Source organism: Haliaeetus leucocephalus, unplaced genomic scaffold, assembly GCF_000737465.1.
Source record: "Haliaeetus leucocephalus isolate CR32 unplaced genomic scaffold, Haliaeetus_leucocephalus-4.0 Scaffold428, whole genome shotgun sequence".
NCBI classification, from domain to species: domain Eukaryota; kingdom Metazoa; phylum Chordata; class Aves; order Accipitriformes; family Accipitridae; genus Haliaeetus; species Haliaeetus leucocephalus.
The window spans coordinates 5,073,149-5,095,949 of record NW_010972864.1 but is presented as its reverse complement, the minus strand read 5'-3'; the positions used below and the strand labels follow the sequence as shown (position 1 = coordinate 5,095,949).

Here is a 22,801-nt window from a genome sequence, read left to right as displayed (position 1 = left end):
GGGGAGAAGGCGGGGGAGGTTTACAAATTGTTAGAAATTCTTATGTTAGTTAAATCAAGGAATGTGTTTTCTTGAGGCCATATAAAGAAAATAAATACTTTCAGGATTCCTTATAGTGCATGTTTTTCTGTAGTAGTTATTGTTTTCTAGTTTGCAGGCGAGTTTACACTGGATTCCAGCTAGTTCCAGTGTGAAACCAGGTTACTGGAAATGGACTGATTTTGCTCTGGGGCCTTATTTCCACTCAAGGGAAGGAGTTGCAGAATCGAGATGGCATAAACCAGAAATAATACTTCATTGCTTGACTGATAGTTGGAGTGGAGAGAAACAGACAAGATTTTTAAGTTCACATGTTCTTTGGATGTCCCAGACATACTTGTTTTGTTACTCTTAGGAGAATGAAATCCCTATTGTAAAAGGGCATTTGAACATTGCAGGTTAACATTAAAAGGCATTAATGGCACAACTCAGAACTGAGCTTTTAGCTCTTTGGATCTCTGCTTTGCCAGCTGGCAGCTGAACTGTTTATTTTAGCAGGGCAGAGGAAGGGGACTACTGTCAAGCCAAGTCATAACACTTGCAAAAGCTTTAGACAAGCTGGCAGGATAGGGTTCTGGTAATCCTTAGTTCCTCTACATACTCAAAAATTAATTTTGCATCTTGGTCAATTCTTATATCGCTAGCCAAGGCAAATTCAATGACTGTTAGAAGAATTTTTATTTGTTTTCTTTCCCATGTGTGTTTAAATGGGTGATAAGGAGTAGTTACCCTGACAAGGACTGAATACATGTGAGCCTACAATATTGAGGAAGTTCAGGATATTGAGGATATCTTATGCTTAAGATACTATTCAGTTTCACAGGATTTGATTCAAAGTGTTACTGTTTTTCCCACTTGTGTGTATTTTAGATGCTTTCTCCTTAGACTGTTCCTCCTTCTTTCCCCTGCCATGCAAACCTTGTCGGAGTTAGCAAGCCTCGCTTTTGGGTGTAGTCTTTCATATTTCCTTTTCATAAATGAGTAAACACAAGTTTCACTGAATATTCTAATTTGTCCTATCTTATTGTGTATTCCAGCTACTACTCCTTGGTTTGAGTCTTACAGAGAGTGCTTTCTTCAGTCCATGCCTGCTTCAGATCACGAATTCTTAAACCACTATGTTGCATGTATCCTTCGAGTGTTACAGACCTCTCTAGTGACTGCTGTTAGAGCTAGCTGCAGAAATGTAATGTAGGAGACTGAAATTTTGCAATAACTCTTTTTGCCATCTTTTTTTCAATATGTCTAACTATACAGACTCATTTCATAAGGGGGTCAGGGTTTTATTTGTGGTTAGTGTTGGTTTTTTTTCTTTAAAACACACTTTTTTGTGTCAAACAACTCCTAAGTTAATACCTGTAAACTACATTGCCTCATCCTAAACTGCTTTCTGCTGTAGCTCTTCAGGTATCTGTTGACTGTCCCTTATGTACAAAAGAGGCTTGTGTGTTTGGGATGCACCTGCTGCTTCTTATAGCTTTTCCTAGCAGATGGAGGGGGGAGGTTGGGGGGCGTGTTTTGGAAAATTGGTGAACTTTGAGCTATTTTGGACAAAAAGAAGTCTGGAAAGATGCCTAAATGATTTTACTACTTTTACCAAAAGCTAGGCCTGATTTGCTTGTCTACAGGGAAAATAAAAATACGCACTGTTTCATGAGGTAGCTGCTGTTTAGCTTTACAATAATTATAATGCTGCAGGTTTCATAACACCTACTCTGTTTCTAACTCTTTACTGTACTATATAATTTCAGTATGGTGAAACAGTTATGTTAGCCATTAGAGAGAACCACTTGTGCAGAATTAACTTGGTAAAATATTGATTCTGGCCTTTGACTTCTGAATTTTAGTAACATTTAAAGTAGAACTTGATTTCTGGCTTCTCTGAATTAATGTCTTCAAGGTGGATAGATGTAGCAGAGCAGGATATTCCTTATGATTGTGTAGTTGCATTGAGGTAAAAATCTGAACACTTCTGCTTTTTACTGAGAAAATGTTGCTGTGTTTATGAATACTGGCTGTTACTGTTGCTCAGGTGATACTTTAAAGTCCCAACTCTCCTTGGAAGTTGAAGACCAAAGTACACTGGGGGTGAATTGCAGTTATACGTTTCATATGTGAACAGTTGGTCTGTATCTAAAATCTTAAATGAACTATTAGCTATTAAGTATCAGCTTAAATTTGGATTCAGTGTCAGAACTGGAGCAAACTCCTGTTCATCTCATGTTACAGATGTTAATTAACTGACCATTTAAATAGTGTTTTTTTAATCAAGACTAAGACCAAATTCTGATTGCACATACTTTGGTGGTGGTGTGTTTTACAGGCTTAAACATTGTACTTATCTATCTTATTTCATACACTTCCTATTTTATGATCTGATCAGTGGTTTGTTCCTGGGTTCTTTTGGTAAGTGTCCTTAACATGAATTCAGGTATGCTTGTAGTTTCTTCTAGTGAACCAGAGCCTGTGGAGCAATTTCTGAAGCTGTCTCAAGAACAACATCGAATTCAGCATAGTAGTGAATACTTATATCCCAAGTGGTTTATACCAAACACACTCAAATACTATGTGTTACTGCACGACGTAAGCACAGGAGAAGAGCAAAGGTGCGTCTTCTGCATTCAGTGAACTTACAGATGAACTCTTTGACTGAAATGTTTGCATTTATAAATTCTAGTGAGATTAGACATGCAATAGGATCCATTAACTAGTATGCTGACTATTATCAAGGCAGATTTCTTTAAGTATTATTTTTAGATCTTCTACTTGTGTTAATATAAAATGGAAGGAATTAGTCCTGGCTTCTTGGGGTAGATGCTTTCTTTGCTGGTTCGCTGAACTAATTCTCAAAGATTCTCAGTTTCACTCTTGCATAAAGGACTGCTTTAAAAATAGGAGAATTTTCCTTTTAATCCTTATGGATAATAGTCTAAAATAGTTTGTTGCCGTACACACTTAGAATAGAATTGGTTTGATATCAAGACAATTTATTTTTTCAGAGCTGACTCCATTTATGAAGAGATGAAGCAGAGGTATGGAACTCAGGGTTGCTATTTGCTGAAAATAAATTCTCGGGTGTCTAATAGAGGAATGGATGAACAGATACCAGATCCTTGGAGTCAGTACCTTCAGAAAAACACTATCCAAAACCAGGTATTATAGTATTCTAAAAACAATATATAAGGTGCATATGAAAGCCCATTTTAGTTGTGTTAAATTTTGCTGTAGTATTATCTATGTGTTTTTACAGAATGGGCTAATAGACAGACTTCTGACATAGCTATGGCTTTTTGTGAGGGTATAAGATGATTCTTCTTAAAAAACTGTCCTCTGTGCTACTTAAATTGACAGTAAGGAGTACTGAAATACTAGACTGAAATAGACTGACTGAAAGAATAGAGTTGTGCTTTATGCACTGACAAGAGCAAGTAACTTCAGAAGTGTCCTATTCATAGTAACTTTCTACCTTCATTTTGATTAATTTTCTTCACTCTTAATGTTAGTGGGTTTTTGTCTAGGTCTTCTGTATTTCACTAAACAGTGTGGGTGTGTTGTTCTGTGGGAGTATATGTGGTTTTTCTGGTAACTTGAAGCCCAGTCTGGTCTGTCATCTGCTAAGATGGCAAATGATAGTGTGTGTTAGCTCTTGAGTTCAGTTTGCAATAAATGTCTGTATTTTTGGCTTCAGGACCAAAAATATTCCTTCTTGAGTTTGCTTTTGACTGACCTGCAGTTTTAACTGCATCTGATTAAAAGGTTTGTTTGTGGAATCATAGTTCTTTACCAAATCTAGCTGGCACTGGAAAGTAAAAACATCTCGTATTCTGTAAGCCAAGAGGACCAGTAAGTAATGTTCCACCATAAACTAATTAGATTTTTTCTTTTTTCCTGTCCCATGCCAACTGTCCAACATAAATGACTTTTTTTTTTTATGAGCTTGTTCAAGAATTGCTTTAGGGAGTATATTTTCACTGCTGTAGGCATTGCTGCATAAGCGTTGGAGTTGCTTGCATTAGTTTACAGTAAAGCTATTTGAGCAAGCCAGAAGATACTTGCTTCATTCGGTGAAGATAACTTTCATCTTTACAATAGGACAAGTTCTGAAAGCATCACAAACTACTTAAGAAATTAATATATATGAACAAACATGCTTTCTTAATAATTCAGTTAACTGTTAGTAAAGTTAACAACTACTGTTGACTGACTTACGTGTGTGCTCTAGTATTCTTAAAATTCTGACCTTTTTTCCTTTTTTTCTGGCAGGATTGCTATGAAGATTGTCCTTATACTGTCGTTTCAAACAAGAATACTGATCACTTGATATCAGATGGCTTAGACAGTGAAATTAAAGGTATTTTTATAACTTCTATCAAAACATTGATGTGATAGCATTTATATAGCTGTCTCATGTCTTGGACAGTAATCACTTGAGTGGTCTGTTAGGGAATTCAAAGTACTAATTTTCTAAATGCTCAAAGATAATGTAACCTGGTGTTCATGAAGCAAAATGCTGTGGTGCTGATCTGCTGGATTGGTGGTAATTGGTAGATGTATCCTTAATGAGATGGCTATTGATATATTGGGCTCATCTCTTGTAAGATTAAGCATCTTGTCTGCAAACTCTGACAATTAATAAGGTAACATAGGATTAACGGTTAATTTTTATGATAATAAAAATTCTGGTTAGTGTGCTCTAGCTTGGAAGCTGAGGGGTTTTTGTCATTGTTTTTGGCTTTAAATCTGGAAATGACTAGTGACTTACTTTGTAGATTGGCTGGAAGAACTTGCCTCTCAATTGAGCTCACAGATAGCAGAAGACAGTAAATGAAATTGAGTGCAAATTAATGCATGGCCTTTTAAATTTTTTTTAAAGCAGCTGTGTAGGATTCAGATGAGAAGCATCATCAGATAGGGAAGAAGTGGAGGTACCTCATGCTGTCTGGCCTGATTCAGCCCAGATCCTTCATACATGACTTGAAAGGCACAGGAAGACCTAGTGTATATAGGAGAGCCTGCAGTTGCCTGAAAAAGTGGCTTTTGAGGGCCCTACAGCCCGGATGTAGTCTGCAAGCTGCTGTTTGAACTTCATGTACCCAGCTTTATACTTCATGAGTAATTAATCCATTAAGGATTTGCTTTCACAGCTCAGCTTTGCTCGGTGCTAGTTAGGGCCAGATAAAGCAAGCTGATTTTCTTATTAAAAAAAAAAAAGGGAATAATAAATAAGAGAACTATGTAAGTCTTGGAGTGAAATGGTGTCTTGGTCTAGTTCAGAAAGCTAGATGTGATAGTGGTCAGCAGCCCTTCTCACTGAACTAAGAGGACTTCAGAGGAGGTTTTTTACATCATGATTGCTGGGAAGGACGTGGAAAATTAGTTTGGTTTTTTTTTTTCAACCTTAAAACATAAACAGAAAAGAGTGTATAGATCCAATGGAGCTGTTGTTGTAATTGCTGCATTTTCCACCTTTCGTGAATATTTGACTTTGATTTTAATGTTTTCATACTTTTCCTTCAATGTTGCTGATACTAGTCAGTGTACATGGGCTTTCTTTGCACTGTAGTTGAGAACCAAAACCATACATATTTAGCCATGTTGTAGGTCCTGAGATTCCCTGAGCTTTCTGAAGAATTTCAGGAGTGATGTAACACTTGGGTAGTGCTCTCCTGCTGTCTGCTCTGCATTGGTCTGTAGTGCAGAATAACTTGTGAATAGCTTTGCTTAACAGAGTTCTGATTAAGGAAAACTTTAAAGTAGCTTAATGAAAATGACATTTAAAACCCAAAATGTTTAAGTAACTTTATACTTATTGGGGTCTTTGTTTCAAATTTCATTAGATGGCCTGTCAAATAACTTTAAGACTCACCCCCTTCAACTGGATCATCCCAGCGGCAGTTTGGATAGCACTGATTACGTGAAGGCTACTGCATCATTGCAAGACTCAAAGAAATCAAATTCTGGAACGCCTCATGGTGCTTGTTTAACGCTCACAGATCACGATCGAATTAGACAGTTCATACAGGAATTCACATTTAGGGGACTTTTGCCACATATAGAGAAGACAATTCGGCAACTTAATGATCAGGTCAGTTTACTCTTAAAAACACTTTGTGCTGTAATAAGAAAAAACAGTTGGGGTATAAATCCAGTTATCCAAAAATCTGTTTTGAAATTATTACTTCCTTCTGCATCTTAATGATTTGATGATCTTACTGAAAACTGTAAGTAAATTTAAGAGAAATAGCTGAAGTTATCATTTTAGCTCAATTTGTCTTTTAAAAAAACAAAACCCAATTTGTATCAACAGAGCTTCAGTGCAAGGTGGCTTCTTGGTGAAAGCCTGTCTGAACTGTTATCAGCGATATCTGTCCTTGTTCCTAAAATCTTAATATTTTATGCTTCTGGACGATTCTGGCATGGGGAACAAAATGTACTTTTTGTTTCAACTTTAGAACACACAGCTAGAGTTAAGAAATGTATTTTTATCAATAATTGTCTGCAAAAAAGCTGCATACTTCAGTTGCTACTTGACAGGGGAGAAGTGCGTGGACACCCTAAATCATGCAATTCTGTTTTGATCTCAGCAGTTTTTGCAACTGAATATTCTTCTCTCAAACTAGGATTTTTTTGAAGTGTGATAGTTAATATCATGCCCATGTTAAGTCACGTACATGTGTTAAAGTCATCTCCATCACAGTAAGGTCCTTTCTTTTATAAGTGTTTCACTTTTATATGGTCTTAAACAGCTGGAGAGATGGATTGACTTACATTAATACAATCAAATTACTGTATTTAGCATTAGACTTGGACGCAAATATCAGCCTGTTATCTGAACTCTGTATTTTGATTGAATTGTCTATTCAGGTTATAGTTTTAAGTATGAGGGGTTTTGATACTAAGAATCATATCCTGTAAGGAGTACTCTCTCCCTGAATTGACTTGTGGCAGTTTGTATATGCTGACCATGTTTGGAAAGTTTTATGAAGAAACAAAAAAAAGTGCATACATAAAGTATAGCAAACAGGCTTACCATTAGGAATGTAGTACTACATTCCTAGTCACGGTAAGAAAAGCACGATGTTACGATTTTTAAAACAATCTTTAAAAAGAGATGTAGTTTGCCTTAGATCTTGGGAATGGTAATTCCCTGTGGAAGTTTCCTTGTTAGTGGAAATTATCTAAAAGAATAGAGTTGTGTAACCTTGCTTGCAGGTTTGACTGGTACCCTTGGCACTTGAAATCACTGTTCACAATGTGGTAATGCTTTATGTGGGTGGTGATGGGGAGAATATTCTTTCTTGAAGTATGTACTTAGTCTAGATTTTAGATTGGACTAATACCAGAAATTAAGACATTATGTTGGATTTCAAACAGAAAAATCAAATGTTTCAGTTTTTAGGATTGAGATGTCTGCAGCTTACAGCAACAATAGTGAACCTCAGCTGTCTGAAATAGAATAAACAAATGAATTGCAACTTCTCAGTGTCAGTGATTCATTCTAAAGAAGTGTGCTTTTGGTTATTTTGTTGTTTTTATTTCTGTTTTATGGGAAAAATAATCTAGGAAGCCTTAATGAAGCTTGGGTTTTTATATTGGTTTATATTAGTGTATCTCTTGCAATGTAGTGCTCTAATTCAGTGTCTTTTTGCAGTTAATATCCAGGAAAGGCTTGAGTCGATCACTGTTTTCCGCTACTAAAAAATGGTTTAGCGGCAGCAAGGTTCCAGAGAAAAGTATTAATGAACTGAAGAATACCTCTGGTTTGCTGTAAGTAATTTCAGTCTTACCTTTAGATCTAAACTGAAAATGTACCTTTTTTTGGGGGGGGAAGGGAGGTGAAGGGAAAGCCTGTGTTTATTTGATGGTGTTCTGCAAAGTGAACTACATGAGCAATATTGTAAAAGACTTTAATTGGAGAAATCATGAAAAGTGCTATGCCTAAACATGTACAATAAAGGAGTAGCAGAACTTAAAGAAAAAAAGGTTAAAAGAAAGTGTTTACAGAGCCATCTTCCTGCTATACTTACAGTGAAGCTTTCTAAGTTACAAAGAATGTACATTTTTAAGAGTAATAGTAATAAAAAGAAGTTATGGTCTGCCATAAGGGATTTTTTTAAATTAGTACAAGCTATTTCTTATTTAAGCCAAACCCCATGTATAGGTGGTTTTTTTATGTAACCATGTAGTTTACTGTGGTTAAGTGTATTGCTTTTACAAGTGAGAGCTAAATTACGGGGAATTTTTTGCACCTGTATTTTACACTAAAACCAGCTTTTAAATTTTACCAGAATATTCATTCTGTAAACTTTGTAATTTCCCTCTATGAATGAGGATGTATAATCATGAAAAGCACTCTCTTCAACTGTCTTATCTTAAACACAGAAGTCTAAATAGTTCTTGGACGTTACCTAGCCAAAGTTAATGTCCCTGACATTACATACTGCTTTAAATTCGTGGGTTGTGTGTCTTTGGATTAATAATCAAAATGTTGTTAATTTTGGCTTTCTGCATTGAACTTGTAAGCATGGTTTGCTTTCTACAAAGTTTGACTAACAAGTGTTTGTGAAAATGTATTTGATCTTCACTGAGGTGATTCGTATATATTTGACTAATTGGAAGTTAGACTGATGCTTGCAGAGAAGAGGAATTTGCCCAGTGTTTTGGCATAAGGCATTAGTTTTTTAGTGGGATTTTTCTTTCAAGAGATATGGGGAGAAATAATTACAGCTAGGTGAACAAAGTCTTATTTTTTTCATTCTCATACAGCTCTGTTTAACAGTTAATCTTACTGAGCAGTTTGTGATAGCTGCATACTTTTTTCAGTATATCTTGGCTAAGAGGAATGCTTGCTTTGAATGTTAGTGGAACAGTGAATCTTGTTAATCAGAAAGTAGGGTACGAAACCAAGTTACGTGCGGCAGAAAGGAAGCAGCTTCACTCTTCATAGCTGTTTTTTGGGTAAGGCTGAAGCAATGCAGTTTTTATTCCTACTTTCTGAATAAAAATTAAGATGAGAAGGGACAACTTTATAGAGCATGTCTTGCTCTATTTATTAAAATTATGACTTTGAATTTAAATATTTGTATTTATAGGTATCCACCAGAAGCACCAGAGCTTCAAATCCGGAAAATGGCAGACTTGTGCTTTTTGGTGCAACACTATGAACTTGCATATAGCTGTTACCATACAGCAAAGAAAGACTTCTTAAATGATCAGGCAATGCTTTATGCAGCTGGAGCACTGGTTGGTACTTCACATAACGTAAACATTTTGTGAACTTTCCTAATAATCGCTAATATTTGTCTGAAGGTAACAATGCGATCTCTTCCCTCCACCTCCAAATTTATAAGGGTCTTGCCAAATTTGCTGCATATCTTTAGCAAATTCTAAAGTGTTCTCACATCTGTTGGCTGCTGTTTTATGAAGGGAATAAAGGTGTGAATAAAAATAGAAGAGTTAATTCTTAAAATGTGAAATATGGAAAGGACAATACCTAGAATGCAACCTCCAGCAAAATGGATCTTTAAACTTTTGGTCTGATAACTCAAACAGGTGTGAAATAATTTTATAGTATCTCTTTTAGACTTTAGCAAAATACTTATTTGACAGGAGGTCAAGACTATGTCACTATTAATATGGTATTCTACCATTTTTTTTAAGACTCTTGAGGGATATAGTTTGAGTATGTCACTGCTGAATTTCACTGTAAACACATATTCATTAATTTCTCTTGAGATTGAAAGTATATGTGACTAAAACAATTTTCAAGATAAATGGGAACACTGGGGAAAAAAGTTTGTTTTAACAATTTTTAGAAGCTATGTTTTGTAGACTTTAGTCTGGTTAACTTGTTAAAATTTGAAACTTTGTGGAGCTGTGGAAGAGTTCTTGTACACTGTCCCATCTTGATGTAAAACATTTACATGTTTATTTTTGCAGTACAATTTTGCAGACAGTGGCTCTGCATTTGGATAACCTGAAAAGTTACCTTAATTTCTTAATGAACCGTTTGTGGAGCTCTTAATTATGAATTTTTGCAACCTACAAGTCTTAGCCTTTACTTACTGCAGAAAAACTTTGCTATCCTGTCTTCACCCCATAAGCAAAGAAGTAAAATTTCAGAGTGCGTGTTTACTAGAGCTTCCTTAGAAGCTGAGAATGTAACTTCCTTTAAGCAAAACTTAGAAAACAGTCCTCATCTTAAAATAAATGGTAGTGCTGCTTTATCAGAAAGACTATTCCTGCAGTAGGAAGTTATCTCTTGGACTTGTAAAGCAGTACTGAATCAATGTTTCTGTATATTGTCAGGGGTCCCATCAACTGGAAACACTTCTGTGAGTGTGTATAATTCTCTTGCTGTTGTCTGGTTAATTACAAGCAGAGCCATAAATAGGCTATTGTATTAAACCTTTTATCAGTCACAGTGTGTTGGGTACGCTTTTATATGCCAGTAACTGATTAGATGAAGATCTTGAATTAGTAGCTGTTGAAACTTGTTTCTCAGCATTTTGAGCTTTATAATTTGTTGAAAATACTACAGTGTCAGTAGTCAATTTCTCTTGTAGGAAATGGCAGCAGTATCAGCTTTTCTTCAGCCTGGAGCTCCTAGACCGTATCCTGCTCATTATATGGAAACAGCAATTCAGACCTATCGAGATATCTGCAAGTATGTTGTTTACTTCGGTACTGATCCAATGAAAGTTGAAAGACCTAGTGGCTTAACTTTCTTCCCCTGCACAGTGATAGTGGCAGCTGACTAAAAGATCACAGAATGATGGTAACTCTTTAGAGTAAGATATGTTAATTTATCTAGGATAACATGGAAGGGGATCTGTGCCATTCTTAGCAGAGTGCTTATTAAGCTTGTGTATTGGATTTACCTGCTAAGATTTTGGTAGTGGGGTGGCTGCAGGTTGTCTTCTGTGAGAAGACAGCAGGAGCTGCCTGTGTTGGACAGAGACAGTTTTCACCCAGCTCCAAAATGGATGTGCTGCTGCCCAGAACTGAGCCTGTCAGCAATGCTGGTGGCGCCTCTCTGATAACATACTTAAAGGGTAAAAATCACTGCGCAGTAGCTGTGAGAGTGAGAAAATGAGAGAAACAGCCCTGCAGACACCAAGGTCAATGAGGGAGGAGGAGAGCGAGGAGGTGCTTCCCTGCAGCCTGTGGAGAAGACCATGGTGAAGCAAGTTGTCCCCCTGTAGCCCACGGAGGGCCACAGTGGAGCAGGGACCCACACTGCAGCCTGTGGAGGTCCCAGTGCCAGAGCAGGTGGATGTGACCTGAGGGAAGCTACAGCCTGTGGAAAGCCTATGCCAGAGCAGGTTCTTGGCAGGAGCTGTAACCCGTGGGGAGCCCACACTGGGAACAGTCTGTTCCTGAAGGACTGTACCCCACGGAAGGCACCTATGCTGGAGCAATTCTTGATGAACTGTATCTGTGGGAGAGACCCCACACCAGAGCAGGGGAAGAGCATGAGGAGGAAGGAGCAGCAGAGGTGAAATGTTATGAACAGATTTCAAATTCTTTTCCCTGTCCACTTGCCCTGCTTGCAGGGAGGAGGACGTAGAAGAGTTGGGAATGAAGTTGAGCCTGGAAAGAAGCAGGAGTCAAGGGAAGGTGTTTTAGTTTTGCTTTTATATATCACTAGCCTGTTCTGTGTCCTGGTTTCAGCTGGGATAGAGTTAACTGTCTTCCTAGTAGCTGGTACAGTGCTATGTTTTGAGTTCAGTATGTGAAGAATGTTGATAACACTGATGTTTTCAGTTGTTGCTCAGTAGTGTTTAGACTATAGTCAAGGATTTTTCAGCTTCTCATGCCCAGGCAGGGCACCTGACCCAAACTGGCCAACAGTGTATTCCATACCGTGTGACGTCCATTTTCTCCCCCATCCCACTGGATGGGGGGGGAGTGAGTGAGCAGCTGTGTGGTGCTTAGTTGCTGGCTGGGGTTAAACCACGACATTCTGTTATTAATTGGCAATAAATTAATTTAATCTTCTCCAAACTAAGTCTGTTTTGCCCGTGACTAATTGGTGAGTGATCTCCCTGTCTTTATCTCAGCATGTGAGCTTTTAAATCTAACTTTCTCCCATTGTCTTGCTGAGGAGGGGGTGTGATAGAGCAGCTTGGTGGGCACCTGGTACCCACCAAGGTCAACCCAGCATAACTGTTTCTGGCTGTTGGACTACTTGTTTATCAGATCATTTAGGTGGATCATTTTAGTTGGTATTTCTATAAATACAATACTGTCTTCAAAAATGCTTTCTAGCTTTGACTTTTGAGAAACTGCTGTTATAGTAGGGTAGGACGCTTAGTGTGTCAATTTGTATGTGGTTGTCTTGCAGGGGAATGAACTTAAATGTATTTTACTTTACAAAGGGTAAGCAGCAGAACATCAGTCTGATGTGATATGGAGAAAATGTCTCAGATTTGAGGTGAAAAGTTTTCCATGGTTTGTTTGATAAATATTTATTAATACACTTATGTTTTTGCTTTAGGAACATGGTTCTGGCTGAACGCTGTGTGCTGCTTAGTGCTGAAATCTTAAAAAGTCAAAGCAAATATTCAGAGGCAGCTGCTCTTCTGATTCGTTTAACCAGTGAGGTAAAACACTTAGTAGCTTTTCCCATTCTTGCCTTCCCCCCATTTGTTTACTTACCCAAGCACTTCTAGGTTACATTCTAATTCTTGTCCTATGATATTTTCTAGACAAAGGTAGCAAATCAGCCAATATAAAGCATGAAGTGAAAAAAACCTCTGTTCTAGTCAAGTGACTTGCTTGATTTCTTTAAATGTGCATTTGTTATCTTTGGCTTTACAACTAATTTTTGTTGACTTTTGCTTAGCTCTTGTATGGCGTAATTTCAGTTTAAGATCTAACGGGTTAAAAGTATTAGCATGGCTTGCCAGAGCCATAATGGTTACTATCCTGCATATGATCAGAAGTTCTCTAAGTAACTAAGGCATTACTGTAGCTCAGCTGTTATGAATCATTAGAGTCTTGCTGTAAGTGAAACCTAGTCTGAACACTTCTGTAGTATTAATTGGTGGAAATTGGGCATGGAATTAGCTTCTAACAGCCCAGAAAGTGTCTTGCTTGAAAAGTGAAATGAATGTAATACAGTCAAAGTATAGCATCTTCTATGTAGCTTGGAGGAAAGTCTAACTGGCAGTTAGTTCTGGCTTTGTGGCCAGCTGCACCAAATGTGATGCTTCTGAGACTTTTCCTGGGACAGATTAAGCATGGAATAAATTTGCTTAGTTCTGTAAGTTTCGCTCTCAAGTGTCTTTGTAGCTTCATTCTTGCCCTTTCAACTTAAGCTTGCTACCAAAATTTATGTGAGCAGTATAAATTATTTAAAAAGAAATTTAAATACTACTGGCTTTGCACAATCATTTTACGACTGAAAATTATATGTAGTATGCTTGTGGTGCCTTTCGGCAGTTGCAAGGAAAATCTTCATAGGATACTGTATAGGTGTCTCAGAGTATATTTGTAGTCCAGACACATACTTGGACATCACTGATAGCATGGAGTTCAACTGTGGTAAAATCAAGTAGATTCTGTTCCGATTGGTTAAAGTAATATAATTGTGTCTTGGCATGAGAAGAGCAGGGAGTAATAATAAGAAATTGTACATTATTAAGAAATCATTCTGGTTCTTGTGATACAAATTCACTAAGTTCCACTGCTCCCTCTATTTTTCCTTCATCCTGTTAAAGCTTTTGGTTTGTTTCTAGCCTTAATATTTGCAGGGGGAGGGAGGGGAAAAGGTAGCAGAGTACTTCAGAAGTTATAGTAAGTATTAGAAACTGTAGCCTGAGTAACTGAAAAAGCAGAAAATATTTCTTCTGTGACTGATACTGAAACAGGTTGATACGTAAATCTCTCCACTGGGGGAAAAAAGTGTGTTTGATATTGAACACTGTACATGTAACAAAGTGAAAAATACTTCTAGTCTTATTTTCTTTTGTATGCACACATATACATACTATGTTTGTATATAAAAATCTTCAGCTTCACAGCACTGTTACAGCCTACTGTCCCTCTTAGCATTAAAACAAGGCCACTGTTATCTTTATGTTTGTATTCAACTTTGAGGCTAATTCTTCTTTTTACTTTTAAATAGGATTCAGATCTTCGCAGTGCACTTCTGTTGGAGCAGGCAGCCCATTGCTTTATAAACATGAAAAGTCCCATGGTTAGAAAGTTTGCATTTCATATGATATTGGCTGGCCATAGGTTTAGTAAAGCAGGCCAGGTAAGTATTACCTTTCTGCATGGAAAATATGTTTGGTATTTGATACTTACTCTGAAAAACATGTTAAATGTGTCATTAGTCTGGAAAAAGATGCTTGGCTTCTGACATTTTTGTGTTAGTCAGAAGTACTGATCTTCTGAACATGACTTCTGCATTGATCAGCTTAGTCTTTTACTTCTGTATTTGAAGTAATGCTGAAGGTGACTGGCTTGAAACTTAAGTGATGTGTGTTTTTAATTTCTGGGTCTCAATTTTATGCACTGTGAAATACAAGGCTTTTTATTTGGGTAAAGGAGTATTTTTATCTCAAGAGTGAGTTGCAGGAGTTAGGGGTTTGTTAAACTCTAAATTTATTAGAGTAATAGCAAAATTTAGATCTCTCTTTTTCCTGGTGCCTCAACCAAATGCTTTCTAGTGGAGGTGCAGGGTATGAACAGTTACTACAAGACAAACTAAAACATCTCTTTATGGCTGCTTAGACTTAAGTAGCAATAAAACCAATACAAATCAGATTGTTTTTACTACCAGTCACATTCCTGTGCAGGTAGCTCTAACTGTGGTAAATAAACTCAAAGTTTGTTTGACACAACTTGTGTGCTTTATTTCTGCCTCAGTTGTGGGATAGACTCTCTAAATATAGATTGTGCTTGATTCTTGCTGAGGTTAGCCATCTGAGTTCAGTTATGGGGCTGTCCTTGAATACAGTCAATTTAAGTTTACTGATAAGCTGCAAACCTGTGATACAAATTTATTTCTATTGCAAATCAATAATACAGGAGAACCCAGGCATCAGAATTCTATTTGAAACAAAACCCTGTGGTCTTGGGAGGGGTTGTTCTCCTACCCCACCCAATCTTGTTTTTATCATCCTGGTAAGGACCAAGAAAGTATTGTTGTATTCTTGACTTCTGTTATTAAAATCACAGATGTGAAGAATAATAGGAGTATTTCTCCCCCCTCCTTGGTTTTCTTCATGCATTAGCTTCCCTGTCTATTGTTATGACAATACACTACTGACAGGGAGCTATTGATCAGAGGTTTTTTATTTATTCTTTATTTCTCATTTGTTTGCTTGGAAAAGTGCATGCATTTTGTAAAGCTTTGACTTCTGTCTTCATGTAACAACTCTCTCGTCATCTGTGTCTCATTCTTACACGGATTCTGGTTTCCAAGGAATGCTTTTTCAGTGTTACAGTAAATGTAGGTTGTTTTTTTTCCATATCCTTCGAGGCATTAAAATATTAAATGCTACTGAAGAGAAGTCAGCCAGGCTGCTCAGCTGCATACTGTAATACCGTATTTTAAAGTCCCAGTAGTATCTGCTGATGTTAAGGACTTATTGCTTGTACCCTGTCATCACCATACCAATTTGAACATATCTTAGATTTTTCCCATTACTGCTGTAAATAAGGGAATGCTGTTCCATTTTTTTAGAAGCTGAGACTTGCCTGTACAGTGAATGCCTATGCAGATGTTTAGTACCTAGACTTGGGATTGAATACCCAGGTCCTGATGTATCCACAGGAAAGGAACTGTGGAGCTGATTGGGAGCAGAGCATCTGTCTCCCAGTGGGTGATGTGATTGGTAATTTTGTCTTGTATGTACTGTAGGGCTGTTTTGTTGGTTTGCTTGGCACGGATTTTGTCCCAAGTGTGTCTACTGAACATCAATTGACTGGAAGCGTCACACTGAAAGTTCAGTTACAGAATTGAAATGAAATGTGTTGAATCTAGCCTATATCTAAGGCTTGGCAGTAGAACTTTAGCAGTTAGTCCTAAAGCAATGCAGAACACTTTTAAAAGTAGTATTCTCTCGTTACTTGCTTTTTTAACTTACTGCCTGTTACACTAGTCTTTGAAAACATGAACTTAATCTGCAGGCTAGGCTCTGTGCTGTAGGAACCAACACTTCTGTGCTTACATTAATGTTGACCAGATGCTATGAAGTGTAGTTCTGCAAACATTCCACTTAGCATAGTGGGGGTGGTGGTAGAAACTTCAGTAACTTCTCTGACTGATCAATCTTCCTAATATTACAATTAAAACGAGTGGTTAATGGGATTATTTGAGAAGTTAACTTGGTTGTTTTTTCTTGCAGAAAAAACACGCCTTACGTTGTTACTGCCAAGCCATGCAGGTTTACAAAGGGAAAGGCTGGTCTCTTGCAGAAGACCACATTAACTTCACTATTGGTCGCCAGTCCTTTACGCTTCGTCAGCTTGACAATGCTGTGTCTGCCTTCAGGCATATTTTGATCAATGATAGTAAACAACCTCCAGCTCAGCAAGGATCTTTTTTAAGAGAATATCTTTATGTTTATAAGGTAAATGTATTTTCATTTTCTTTATTCCTTGAATAATTAATTTTATTACCAGTAATTTTCTATTAGGTCATTAAATGATTTTCTGTCTTATCTGCTTTGTTCCAGGATTGGTTTTTTTGTGTAGTTGATGCATTCATTTTTTACTTTAGGCTTCAAAAAAACAAATATGCTGTATCTCATGTATGTATTAAGTGTACTTCCAGTGATGGGTATTAGTGTGACTCTTTGTGTGTGTGTTTTATTATAGAAGATGAACTCTTACTTTTGAGGGTCATGGCTGAATTGCAGCTTGTGATAGCTCAGTTTATTTTAGAGGAGGTGGACCTGTTTTGTTTTGATCAATTTATAGTGATTTTTGAGACTTTTGATGATAAACATTTAGTAAAGACTAGGTAGTGCTGTCATCTTTTCTGGTACTATAAAGTACTCCCCATCCATGTTATAGTGAATTTTATTCTTTAATATGGGTTTTTATAGATCAAGTGTCTCTGAGTTGGCTATAAGTTAGTGAGTGATTCTGGGTTGTAGTATACCATTTACGTTCTGGGATGTTTAGTGCTGATATTGCCACACAACTTGCAGCTGTGTAGTTACTTGCTGTCTTTTAAAGCCTGTAAACAGAATTGCTGTGGTGTTTGCTAAGTTATGGTAGACCTTACCCAAGATTGCACAGCTCAGCTGTGGTGAGAGTCTTGTGTAATGGTGGTGGTGTAGTGAATGTGGCTTATCAAATTGTGAATTAGAGAGTCAAGCTTTGCATTAAATAAAGCTTGTTAACAGCCATGCAGCCACAATAGTGATTAGAGTGCTGGATTAAAATCATTATTCTTTTTCCATAAAGATTTAATGAACTTTAAAATCTTAGTGAAGAAAAAATACTACTTCACACTGTCAAAGCAGAAGAAACTATCAAAACAGTTAATTGAAATTATTTGTTTCATCTTAAAAATACGACCTGTTCAAACATTGATTGCTTATAACTTGGCTTCCTTATCATTCAATCATTGGTAACGTACAGCATGGACATTCTGTATTTGCATAATGGCATGACACTGTTTTCCTTCTTTGCTTCAGAACGTAACCCAGCTATCACCTGATGGTCCCTTACCACAGCTTCCTTTACCATATATTAACAGCTCAGCAACCCGTGTTTTCTTTGGGCATGATCGAAGACCAGCAGAAGGTTAGAAAATTTTATGTAAACAGATTGAAGTCCCTTATTTATGGAACTGAAATATATGTAAGAATTTGTCATTTAAAAAAGATATCTTTCATTATATAAAACTAATGTGACAAGGTAACTTATTTAAGAAGACTTCAAAAGAAAAGCTTAAGCTTAGTATCTACTCACTTGATGTTTTCGGACTTCTTGCATAAATATGAAAGCTGCGTATGTGGATGTGCTGACTTCCAATATTTTTCATAGCTGGAAAGCTTCAATGCAAGTTTGTAATGAACTTAATGAAAGGGATAATTAATGCTTTAGCAAATGCTAGACACTAGTGCCAATGCTAGAAATTAGCTTTACAGTTAACTTCTTGGATGAAATGTTTGTAACGCTGTGATTTATGAATGTAAAGTAAGCTGAGTGGACCAGGGCTGTACTGTGAAGCTGTAGACTGTCATAAAGTAAAAAGAATCTGTAAACTGAGTATACCATGTAGCATGCTAAAATCTTAAAACTCCACAATTTGCAAATGGGAGTATACTCAAATTATCCTCAGCATTGTCTTCCATGTATGTATTTCAAAATGTTGTGCAATTCACTGACTTAAATCAATTGTAACATAAAAATGGCGGTGTCTGAGAACTTAAAATATTTTAACAACTTACCAAATTGCTAGTGCAGCCCTCTGTTGCAACTGTTGCATGCCACTGTTCTCATGTTCTAAGATTGTCTTACTCATACTAGGTGAAAAGCAGGCAGCTACGCATGTAAGTCTGGATCAGGAATATGACTCGGAATCATCACAACAGTGGAAGGAACTTGAGGAGCAGGTTGTTTCTGTGATAAATAAAGGAATAATACCTTCAAACTTTCAACCAACACAGTTCTGTTTAAATCGCTACTCGGATAACTCCAGATTTCCACTTGCTGTGATAGAAGGTAAAGTTAAGATTTATATGTTTCAGAAATAAAGTGAGCTAGATAAATTTGTACAATATTTCTTGTGTTACTGTAGATTTAAACCAATGTTCTTGTGCAAGTTGTTTGCACAAGAATGCTTTGAGTTAAGTGAACCTTCAGATTGTGGTTGGGATAGCCTGTTGTCATTATTTTCTTGCATTTTTTTAATAGAACCAGTAACTGTAGAAGTGTCTTTCCGAAACCCTCTGAAAGTTCCACTTCTTTTGACTGACCTTTCATTGCTGTGGAAGTTTCAACCTAAAGACTTCAATGCAAAGCATGATGGAGAAACAAAAGAACTGGTAAGGAGAACATCATCCTTTTTCAACCCAAACCAAACAGTTACAGTTATGGAGTATATATTAAGTCTTCAAAATTCTGTGGTGTGAAAACAGCTGGTTTAAATGTAAATTTAAAAAAAAGGCAAAAAAAAAGTAGCTACAGAATTTCTTTATGCATTGTTTAAATTCTCCTAGATCCATAGGGCACAAAGCAGCTGAGTTAACAAATGTACTGTAGTGAGTATTGTACAGCTTAATGCAAAGCAGAATACTTCCAACATTTCATTGTATGTGTAGTATGTCTATTTTGAGTAACGCTAGCCTTGACCAGCAGAAATGACTTGCAGTGTTAATAGTTACATTATCAAATACCTTTTTCTTGAGCTTGGAATGTCACTACATCTTGAGTACGTAGTGAAATGTATGTTCTGAAAAACTGTGCTGATATGACATAGGAACATCTTTGTATCTCGATTAGAAGAATGAAAATTTATTGTATTAAAGTATTCAAAACGTTAATTTTTAGATGAACTACTTACTACAGTTTAACACTTCAACTGATGCTGCCAAAACTTCCCTGTGAAGGACTGTTCTCACATTCCTATTTTTAAGGTTTTAACATGTTCTGATACTGAATATTACAGTAAATTCCTTACTTTGGTTTCCTGGCCAAAAGCATTTGGAACATAGTGATCTCTAAAGGTGCTGTAAGTGTTTGCCAGAGTTATAAACATGGCTTCATATAAATAAGTCTCAAGGATTACCATACGCATTCCCTTCTGTTCTGGTCTGAACTGCTACTTTAATGATATGGTAAATACTTCTGTGAGTATCAGTGAAATTGGTTGGGAGTGGTTCCAACTTATAGTGTTAAATCTTAAATTTCTCTCTTAAGTAAATGTTTACTGAGCTCTCTAGCTGCTTTAATTCAGAAAGCCTGAGAAGCTGGGCATAGAGCACCTGCTGGTCCTAACTGTCTGCAGTTTGAAATTTGTATGCTTTTTTTCTTGAACACTTTAGGAAAGGTGGGGGAAGTAATATTTATGGCACTTTTTCTGCCTAGGAGTAATAGTATCTGAAAAGCTGTTTCTTCTTCTCAGGGAGCATGCGATGATGATATGATAGGAGCTGAAGCAATAGCAGAATTTTTAATTAATAGTGAGGAGACAAAAGTGGTAAGTATTATAGTTTGTTTTAAAAATGGTCTTTCCAGTGTTGAACTTTAGGTTGGAGTTCAGATGTGTTATGATCTAAACTTAGTGCTAAACTTACAGAAGACATTACTCATATGAAGTGCTGGAACTTCTGAATCTCATCAATGCGTGTAAATATCTGAAGGGAGGATGTGACAGGACAAGAGGCAGTGAGCACAAACTGAAACGTAGGAGGCTCCATCTGAACATCAGGAAGCAGTTGTGTGTGGTGTTTTGGTGTGGTGGTGTTTTTTTCTTTTTTTTTTTTTTTTTTTTACTGGTACGGTGACTGAGCGCGGGCTGCCCAGAGAGATTGTGGAGTCTCCATCCTTGGAGATAGTAAAAGCCATTTGGATGTGGTCCTATGCAGCTGGCTCTAGGTGGCCCTACTTGAGCAGGCAAGTTGGACAAATGACCTCCAGAGGTCCTTTCCAACTTCCAACTGTTCTGTGATTCTTCCTGTGTTAAAGTTCATTTTTGTTACAATTTAGGATTCTTTCCTAATGTAATGAGCATCTCTCAGCTGTGGACTGGCTTGATAAATTCTGTGCATATGAAATTAAATCCGGTAAATCACTTGTAACTGCACACAATAATTACATCTGACACAACTATAAAGTAAACTTAGCTGTGAGTGTCTTTAGCAACTGGACATTTAAATGTAATAATACATTTTTTCTAGTAGCAACAACAACAAAAATTTAACGTATTTCCACAGGCAAGACTAAAGCTCTTTCCCCATCAAACAGGGGAGCTACATATTCTGGGAGTCGTTTATAATCTTGGCACTGTTCAGGGTGCTGTCACATTAGATGGGATAGATCCTTCTATTGGATTACAGACAGGTAAGTGTATTATTCCCTTAAGTTGTGTGTCTCTGGAAGGGGGGAGACATGGCTTCTAGTGTTTAAAGTTTGATTATCATGATGCAAGGCCTTCCCTCAGGTAAGGATGCAGAAATAAGGGAAACCACTGGAACAGGAAAAAAAACCAAAAGAATTGGCACCTGTAGGAAGGAATCCCATGACAAAAGTAGTAACCTCTGCCAAACCCATACTTTTCCTTTTAAATATGTGGAAATGCTGAAGCCACTAAAAAAAAAATAATTAAATAATCCATCTATGCCATGTTGAATCTATAACAACTTCCACTGACTCTTTTGCCATTCATTTTTCTTCTGGGTCTTTTCTCTTTGTTAGTTTTCAACTTTTGTCTAAATGTTGCACTGAAGTTCTTTGCACAGATTCCCAAATTTAAATTTGGCTGATATAATTTTTTTAGCATCTTGACTTTATTTTGGTTCATTTTCCTTTATATTAACATATAAATGGCTTATTAATTGCATGTTACTTGATCTGTTTTGTTGAGTCATTCATCTGAAACTGTCTCTCATGGGGAAAACTTAGTTGTTGGAGGAAATGGGGATTAAAGCACATGTTTAAAAGAGTTCTAAAAGAAATAATGAAGCTTGTTTAGCTATCTACAAACTGGAAACCTTAGGAATAAAAAACATTTGGAGGGGGTGGCCTGTTTTTGAAGGAAACAAAAATGTTTTGGGTGACTTTTCCAGCTTTGCAGAAATGGGGAGAGGAAATAAATACATCACCCTCATGCTCCATGCACCACCACCCCCCTCCCTGTAGTCAAACTGTTAAAGGGCAGAGTAAGTCCACAACAATGGATAACTGGCTGTCTGAACTCACAATAGCAATGTGTAACGTGTGACAGTAAGCTTTGAATAGTTCTTTGTCAGTGATGTTGCTTGATCAATGAACACTGCATGTGCCCAATAACAGAAAACTCAAAGTGATTTTTGAGATTGGGTAGGGAGCTTTGGATCACTTCTCAGAAAAAAAATTAGGAATTACTTTAGAAAAAAAATCATACTACTTAAAAATCATTTCAGGAAAGCTTATCTCCAATGGGTTATCTGTACGAGGACGACAAGATTTAGAAATCCAAGGGCCTCGACTTAATAACACAAAAGAGGAAAAAACATCTATTAAATACGGACCTGATCGACGATTAGATCCTATTATTACAGAAGAAATGCCTTTGTTGGAGGTATGTGGCTACTTTCTATTGGCAGTTTTGAGCAAATAGCTGAATCCAGAGCTTATAAATATAATTCTAACAATGAAGTTGTAGACTTTGTTAATGCCTAAATCTTTCCAGTTAATTTCTGATCTGTCATTGCCAAACTTCTGTGGGTTTTTTCAAGTGAAACTTGAAGGCTCCAAATTGGTATCCTTCTGAAATTATGTTATGAAATTATTATGAATTTTAGTTGGCAACAGCTTTTGTAGCTGGATTTCGAAGTGAAGGGGAACAGGCAAAGACGTTTTTTTTCTGTTTGCTTGCCATTCATCTAGAATAGTTCAAGTTGGTTAACTAAAACAGTGATTTTCCTTACTAGGGTTATTAAAATGGTCTAACTGGTTAATGACAACACTCTATAGAATAGAATATTTCAATTGAAAGGGACCTACAGTGATCATCTAGTCCAACTGCATGACCAATTCAGGCTGACCAAAAGTTAAAGCATGTTACTAAGGGCATTGTCCAAATGCCTCT

General features: G+C 36.9%; 1 protein-coding gene across 6 annotated transcripts in view; it reads left to right on the top strand.

Annotated features, from left to right (window-relative positions):
- The window catches only part of TRAPPC8 (trafficking protein particle complex 8), a 57,771-nt gene that overhangs the window by 11,206 nt on the left and 23,764 nt on the right, over positions 1-22,801 (top strand). For 5 of the 6 annotated variants that reach the window (XM_010574363.1, XM_010574360.1, XM_010574361.1 and 2 more), the window contains 17 exons: positions 1,077-1,166; positions 2,471-2,645; positions 3,039-3,192; positions 4,303-4,390; positions 5,877-6,124; positions 7,691-7,806; positions 9,132-9,282; positions 10,605-10,705; positions 12,539-12,644; positions 14,171-14,302; positions 16,401-16,625; positions 17,700-17,808; positions 18,538-18,732; positions 18,925-19,055; positions 20,135-20,209; positions 20,946-21,072; positions 22,134-22,291. In XM_010574363.1, the coding sequence (XP_010572665.1) occupies positions 1,077-1,166; positions 2,471-2,645; positions 3,039-3,192; positions 4,303-4,390; positions 5,877-6,124; positions 7,691-7,806; positions 9,132-9,282; positions 10,605-10,705; positions 12,539-12,644; positions 14,171-14,302; positions 16,401-16,625; positions 17,700-17,808; positions 18,538-18,732; positions 18,925-19,055; positions 20,135-20,209; positions 20,946-21,072; positions 22,134-22,291 (2,381 nt within the window). The remainder of the gene's footprint in view (positions 1-1,076; positions 1,167-2,470; positions 2,646-3,038; positions 3,193-4,302; positions 4,391-5,876; positions 6,125-7,690; positions 7,807-9,131; positions 9,283-10,604; positions 10,706-12,538; positions 12,645-14,170; positions 14,303-16,400; positions 16,626-17,699; positions 17,809-18,537; positions 18,733-18,924; positions 19,056-20,134; positions 20,210-20,945; positions 21,073-22,133; positions 22,292-22,801) is intronic. The other variant, XM_010574362.1, reaches the window with a different exon arrangement.